This window comes from Mercenaria mercenaria, unplaced genomic scaffold (assembly GCF_021730395.1).
Source record: "Mercenaria mercenaria strain notata unplaced genomic scaffold, MADL_Memer_1 contig_1944, whole genome shotgun sequence".
Lineage (NCBI taxonomy): Eukaryota > Metazoa > Mollusca > Bivalvia > Venerida > Veneridae > Mercenaria > Mercenaria mercenaria.
Window position 1 is genome coordinate 46372 of NW_026459965.1, and position 8072 is coordinate 54443.

General features: G+C 33.6%; 1 protein-coding gene across 1 annotated transcript; it reads right to left on the reverse strand.

Moving 5' to 3' along the window:
- Positions 1-366: 366 nt before the first annotated feature.
- Positions 367-7697, reverse strand: LOC128552016 (uncharacterized). Its single transcript, XM_053533009.1, has 4 exons — positions 6627-7697; positions 5414-5635; positions 1957-2041; positions 367-874 (listed from the first exon to the last, which is right to left on the reverse strand). Exons 1-4 carry the CDS (start codon positions 6810-6812, stop codon positions 579-581), a joined length of 789 nt encoding a protein of 262 aa, XP_053388984.1. The 5' UTR covers positions 6813-7697; the 3' UTR covers positions 367-578.
- Between the last annotated feature and the right edge of the window lie 375 nt (positions 7698-8072).

An 8072-nucleotide genomic window follows, 5' to 3' on the forward strand; every position in this document is an offset into this window, starting at 1 on the left:
AAGTCAGGATGATACCGGGACTGCAAATTGGGCATACTTTTATGGGATAGGCGTAATTTTATTTCGAAACAGCCCTTGTTATCAGTATAATAGAAAAACCTCATACTTTTTGTTTTACACAATTAAATGAATACAAGATCATAATTATGCCACACTATAGAGTACTCTTTAAGGATCTGCGCTTATAAATATAAGACTACAAATTCAAAAAGCGTTTCAAAATGTTCCTCATCTTTCTCAGAAAGATTTCATGTTATCACTTGATGTCAACAAGAGAACAGTCTCAAAGAAATGGTCTTAACTATTAGAAATATACTTTTTATAGGGCATTTCGTCTCAAAAATGATTAACGCTTTCAAGGTTACATGAAGTTGCGATGGTATATTTTATACATGAGTAAGATTTTTGTTATAGACAGAAATTTACAAAAATAAAACAATATTTTTTCTAGTGTCAAACAAATTGATTTCATATAGTTCATTTTGTCACAATTAGCATTGCATGGTTATGTTATTCGTTTATTGAATCATGATTTAACATAACTGATCAATTTGTTTTATTGTTTATCTTGATTATAATTAGCCTTCTAACTTTAGGTTCAGTAGATCTACTTCCTGTCTGGCTTGTTCAAATAAGTATTCGCACTCCTCTTTAAGCTTCTGGTTTTCTTCTTTTAAGGTACGTAAGATCGCGTCATTAGTTCTAATTGCTGTCTGCAATTCATGCATCATATTTTCTTGCTTTTGCAAATAGTCATGTATGTCTGCCTCTGTTTTCTTGAAGTAACTCCATGTGTGCTTTGTCACCGTTTCTAATATATTCTTGAGATCATTGTCAATGCGTTTTAGTGCTTCATTCACTTTGAATAATTTGTCTGCAAAATAAAAGAAAGGTAGAGCATAGTACTCGCTAACAGAAGTTATTTCATATAAAAAAATAAATCACTGCCAATACATCTTGACATATAAATACATATTGTGTTATCGGTGAAGGAAAATTAGATTTAGAGGGCTAGAGGGCCTGGACGGTAGCATGCATTTCCTCTACCGTCCATGAACAGGCTCAATCAAACCGAGCCTTCAACGGTTGCGTTTTTTTTCGTGTTGAGCGACCTGTGAAGTGTCGGCTTTTTCTATTTTAGATGAAATGAAAATACTTTAAAAAACTTATACGTACTCAATTTGGATGTTGCTTATATATTTTAGTTAGATTTAAAACGAATATTCCTTTTAAAAGGTTTTATTTTATGTCGATGAGGCACAAACAGGCAATATGATAATCACGTTGAATAAAAACAACGCCAGTATTTCTCAAGCAAAACAAATATAGCGTTTAAATATTTGTTGTAAATATAGCAAATATCGAAATGAATACAAATAAAAGTATTCTATATTCCTTTTTTACGAAATATGCTATCTGCATTAAACAGCAAAAATACTTGTGATAGAAACTGTTCTAGACAACTCTTTGAAAGTCGAGCCTCAAAATATAATTAGCACTGTGGGGCAAAATCCATGCATCCATTTGAAATTTGTTAAATTGTTTGCATTTTTGTTTTTTTTTAAGGTAACACTGAACCAAAATAGATCACATGATTTCTTCCAGAGTGTGATGGTGAAAGATGACCCCAGGTGCCATTCGGCCATTATTTAAACACGCGGCACATAGCTTAGGGGCTCATAGTAAGTTATGCATGACAGGAAATACATTAATGCTCGTTTCACTCTTTGCATAAGATAATAATAAGTCAAAGGTGTATGACCTATTCGGCCAGCGAGAACAATATTTACCCTGCAATCTGTTTTATTCCATTGATGAAAGTCACCTTAACACCTCTAAATACCACGACATTTACATAACGAAGCATTGTTACATTGTGCATGACAATTGACAGTTAGTTATATATATATATGATTATATAATATACATAGGTTTAAATCAGTATATCGCACTTACCTTTCCTTCTGTCTTCAGACATGCGTTCGACTTCACGTTCATTGGCTGATTCGTGTTCCAGGAATACGGTTAAAACATATTTGATCTGAAAAGAATTACAAATTCCAGAAACTGAAACGTTGTTGAAGTATAGTAATATACTTTTGTTGATACGTGATACAAGCTGTAAATGATATCACATTAACGCTTGAACAAATAACGAGCCCAATCAGGATGTATGAGGTATGCATATAGCCCGTATCTGGTCAAAATATTACAATATAAGAATTTTATCTTGTCTCATTTTTATTTAAGACCGAATTAGCTCGACAGTGATGAAAGCTTTAAGCTTATTTGAACCACTCCTAAGACCGCTTCCAAGAAAAAAGGGTACTGATGTCCTATGAAAAGTCATGGTTGTGATCCAAGTGGGGCACGAATTCACGACCCCTGGATTGAGTGGCCGACACCATATCCACTAGACCACCGATCCCCTTGTATCATCTTGTCTTGCCGACGATATTATACTTCTGATCGGTAGTTCAGTAATGTTCAAATTCAAGCGGCCTATGTCATAAATATGTCAGTTGTATAGCTAAATATCGGATTATATTAAGCAGATTTAGCATGTATCGACTCTAAAGTCACGTCTCTATACTATATCGATGTCCCGGAAATGAATCTCCGTACCGGCGAACATAAATGTGTTATCAATTATTGCCTACATATTCCTTGAACCTAAGACAAAGCGAAATCTATAACCCCACGGCAAAATGGTGGCATAATAAACCAGACATTATCACCATCATAAGCATGTTTAACTTGTCACACGTAATATGTTAACCAAATTATGTAGTCATTGATGCCCCCCTTGAAATCGAGACAAGGTATTCACGCTCCATTAGTTTTAATTCGCGAATGTCTATTAAGAACTGGCTACTATAGTTAGTTGTTTCCAGTTTATTTTGTCTTTTTCGAAAACCTATCCTTCTGCTAGTGTTTTCCTAAAACGAAGGGTCTATTGAAAGTTTTCAGAAGTATTGTTAAAGGTAGGGAAGCTACTTGTGAGCAATATCGGCTCGTGTCAAAACAGAACAGAACAGAATTTTATTAAAGACTTGTACATAGTACATCGTCATTCATAAATAACAACATATCATTATAATACAATGTCACGTTAAGATGATCTTTAAACAGAAAATAATAATTATTCAACAAATAGTATTTTGTCATAAAGACTGAAACAACATGAGGGTCATGATGGCCCTTTATTATTCACCAGAGATTAGCTGGTCTACTGGCCTGTGTTTGACCCCCAAATGACCCAGTTTCGAATTTAACTGAAGATCATAAAGACAAACATTCTGACAAATATTCATAGGTTGAGTCAGAACTGTTGCCTATAAAGTGTTCACAAACTCTTTCTTTGATTTGAATATGTGACCTAGTTTTTGACCCCAAATAACCCAGATTAAATCTGGACCTAGAAATCATCAAGACAAACATTCTGACCATGTTTCATTAATATTGAATCACAACTGTGGCCTCTCGAGAGTTTACAAGCTTTTCCTTTGATCTGGCCTATAGGCCTAGTTTTGGACCCAACATGATCCAGTTTCGAATTCGATCTGGAAATCATCAAGACAATGTTTAATTAATATTGGGTCACAACTCCCTGGCCTCTAGTGTTCACAAGCATTTCCTTTGGCCTACTGTTCTACTTTTTGACCCAAAATAGCCCAGATTCGAATTTGACCTAGAAATCATCAAGTCAAACATTCTGACAAAATTTCATAAAGATTGTGTCACAGCTGTGGCTTCTAGTGTTCACCAGCTTTTCCTTTGATCTGGCCTACTGACGTAATTCGTGACACCACATGACCAAGATTCAGACCTGACCTAGAGATCATCAAGATAAACATTATGACCAAATTTCATAAAGATTGAGTCGCAATTGTGGCCTCTAAAGTGTTAACTGACCTAGTTTTAGACCCCCCATATGACCCAGTTCCAAATTTGAACTAGAAATCATCAAGATAAACATTATGGGCACGTTTCATAGAGATTGGGTCACAGCTGTGGCCTCTAGAGTGCTCACAAGCTTTTTCTTTGATTTGACGGGGTGTCCTTGTTTTTGACCCCACATGGCCCAGATTAGAATATGACTTATAGATTATCAAGACAAACATTATGGTTAAGTCTCATGAGTTTCAAACTGAAATTGTGCTCTCTAGAATGTTGACAAGCTTTCCCATTGATTTGACCTGGTGACTAATTTTTTTACCCTACATGACTCAGCTTCATATCTGACCTAGATCTCATCAAAGCAAACATAAGTTTCATAACGACTGAGTCAAAATGGTAACCTCTAAAGTGTTCACAAACGTTTCCTTTAATTTGACCCCCTATGACTCAGATTCGAATTTGACCTAGAAATCATCAAGACAAATATTCTGACTAGGCTTCATAAATATTATATCACAATTGTGGCCTGTAGAGTTATCACAAGCTTTTCCTTTGATTTGACCTACAGAACTAGTTTCTGACCCCACATAACCCAGTTTCCAACTTGACCTAGAAATCATCAAAACTAACTTTCTGACCAAGTTTCATAAAGATTCGATCACAAATGTGGCTTCTAGAGTGTTCACAAGGCAAATGTTGACGCAAGACGCACGACGCACGACGGGATGACGCACGCCGACGGACGCCGGACATTGACCGGTCACAATAGCTCACCTTGAGCACCTTGTGCTCTGGTGAGCTGAAAAGCAACGGTTTCACTACTCCGACCAAGCACTGATAGAATGCAAAAGTCAAATTAAGAAATAAACAAAAAATAATATTAATGTCTAATCAACATCCGAGTATACGCCATGTGATTTTTAAGCACGGTTACGGAACATCGACCTATTAAACCATGATAAAGTTTTAAATCTCTTGAGAATTATTAGCGTTTTCCTTCACTGTACTTCTCTTAATATGGCCTACGCGCAAATAATCCTGTCTGATTTTTGATCGCATCATACATTATTTACCATAAACACATTAATGTAAAGTACACAATGATATAGTGTTTTAATGCTAATATATTAAGAAGTCTTTTAAAGAAATGAAAGGATATTTAACTGACAGGATGTTCTGATCACACATTGCTGAACATATATTATACAATGTAAGAATTCATGTTCATGTCTGAATTAAAAGAAGCGTATCATGGCATTAACCCAAGAAACGTAAAGTGTACATAAAATAGTTAAACACAATGTATATAAGTATTCAAATATACGGGGTTAAGAGTAAAAGTTAGAGCACAGAAAATACCAGTTCAGACTGTCATCCTGCCATAAGCTATCTCTGTTAAATGTGAATGTGAGTTTTGAGAGAATAAATGTCTTATAAGAGTTAATCGTCGAGTCTGTTTAAAACCGACATGAGGTGAATTTATATTTTACTCATTACTGAGGTTTGTACTTACTTCATTGTCCCAACTGCCCTCCGTTTCCAACAAGTAATTTACAATCATCGCGTTCATATCACGTTTGTATGATTCGTTACCACCATCTGTACTGTATTTTTTACTGGCGAGGTTCTTCCCTACAGTTCTATCATACATGTTTTTTAAGCTTTCCTGGTAGTAATTCCTTACTAGGGCTCTGTTTTCATCACTCTTGGCCTTCCAAATAATTTCAACTTCGTCCTGTGAAATATTAGTTAAAGATCGACCGTGATATTTTAGTAAAACTGGTTTTGATACAAGAATGAACACACTGACTCGTATCTTTTTGTGCGTGTCGCGTATCTAGTGATCGTAGGTAAATAGGAACCAAAGAAGTCAATAAATGGATACTTATCAAAATTTTGTATTGACATGCTAGACAAACAATTCATTTTCCAAAGGCTGAAATGTTCGTTTGGTAAATACAGGCAAAATATGCATGAGGAATGTAACTGTAGCCTGAACATCATTGAAAGAACGCGGGAAAGCAATGCCGGTTATATGTAGAGGACTATTTAGGTGAAAATCTATTATTTATTGCTGCATTAAGCATAACAATACTGTAAAATGAATAAAAAAAGCCAACAGATATTTATAAATTTAATATATTAAAAAGTATCTTTTATCTTTATACATGTTAGGCATTGTTATTTTCTTGATAGTTTCCAAGCACCTTCAGTGCCTAGCAATTCCATTTTTATGACAATGTTTATTATCATAAATCCGAAACACCCTAAAAACTGGAAATAAAGTATTGTAAATATGACCCACCAACACTTCACAAATATGTAAAGAAGATGAAACAACTATAATGTATAAACACATAAATGACCTTGACCTGATCATTTACCTACATTAGAGACTCAGAAAACCTGACTTATGAGTTAATAATCAAATAAGATAATGTCTTTTGCAGTAATATCAAACTATTTATCTAGGTATGTTACCGAGAATATTTTCATGCTGAAGGAAAGGTTACCTACTGAAGGTCTGTTCTGTGCTAGACTAGCTATTGAAATAATAAGATGACATCCAATTGTCAAAATGTAACTGAATCTAAGCTTGTTTATATACATGTGTATTAAAGCGTCATTTTGATTACTATGCGCAAGTCAACGTATATATATTAAGTCTGCATGTCAATTCGAAAACATAACTGCTATATCCAAAGAAAGAAATAATTTTCACTTACAATTGCACGTGTCTTGTGAATTGCAGACACTTTTACCATGCCTTGTCTGAAGTGTGATAATGAGACTTGCTTCAGTTCATTATAGATATCTTCAAATTCTTTAGGCTTTAGTACAGGCAGCTGAATTCTTTCAATACTGCATCTAAAATCTTCAATTGCAGCATTTACCATGTTTTCATTTTCCATGTTTGTGACAGCCGTTACAGCATCATCTATGTTTGGAACTTCTCCAGCTTTAATAGCATCTAGGTAAGTTGAGACAAGTAGAGCGAAAGCTGTTTGGTATAAATAGTAAACACTATTAAGATGACAATATAAACTGTAAAAAGAAGTTGTCAAGTTTGATACCTTTGTTCAACGCGACAGGAAAATATTGGTAATTATGGAGTTTAACTCAGTAATTTTATTTCAAACCGATTATTGTAATGCCTTTAAATATATAATTAACCGTTGTATATTTTTTGTCTTTACTATTTATTTACTATACCGTGATAATTATCCTAAATTTATCTATGTGTAAATGCAATTCAGTAGTGGATATCACAAATTCGTTTATGGATATATCACAAAATTCATTGGTGTCATCATCAGTTAATTATTGGATTTTTCCTTTTTAATAATATAACCTTAGCTAAGTAGCTAAAGCGCAGATCTATCGATCGCGGGGCCGTGAGTTCGATCCCCGGGCGGGGCGTATCTTCTCCATGATGATTTGATAAAAGACATTGATTGTGTCTGCAATCATTCGTCCTAAATCTCTGATTCATGTGGGGAAGTCGGCAATTACTTGCGGAGGACAGGTTTGTACTGGTATAGATATCCAGGAACACTGGATACATTAACTGCCTGCCTTTACATAACTAAAATACTTTTGAAAAACGGCGTTAAACCCAAATCAAATGATTTTAAGTAGCAAAAAATGAGCAAATCATATCATTTAAGATATTTATAAAAAAATCAATAAACTAACTTTATCATTAAAGAAAATAAAGATAAATATGTTAACTTCGATTTTCAAGATATCATTAAATGAAGTACGGATATTTTAATAAAGAATATATTTCAGTATCTTAAAACTGTGTTTATGATGTCATTAAATCAGTTAAAATCAAACAAATTATTCTTTTGCATATCAATGATTTTTATCCATAAATCAAATTAATGATATCATAAAAACAAGGTTAGTTTGAAATATGTTAAACTGATTTATTGATATCTTAAAATAATTTTTGTGATATCATAAAATAAATTGATGATATGTTAAAATCAAAATAATGATAGATCAAAAACATACGTTGAAATATTCGAAATTTTATTTTGTAAAATCCTTGATTTTATGTAAAGATATCTTTAATTCATTTTATGATATCTATAAATGATTAAATGTCACAAAATATATTTATTGTATCAATCAAGTAAATAAGACTTCAATAAACATGTTGGATC

Excerpts from the sequence above, each read along its gene's own strand:
- LOC128552016 (XM_053533009.1), bottom strand. The coding sequence starts at position 6,812 with ATGGAAAATGAAAACATGGTAAATGCTGCAATTGAAGATTTTAGATGC. Across the intron at positions 5,636-6,626 it reads TTCACAAGACACGTGCAATT|GACGAAGTTGAAATTATTTG; the intron begins GTAAGTGAAAAT and ends AATATTTCACAG. Across the intron at positions 875-1,956 it reads GTCTGAAGACAGAAGGAAAG|ACAAATTATTCAAAGTGAAT; the intron begins GTAAGTGCGATA and ends TTTATTTTGCAG.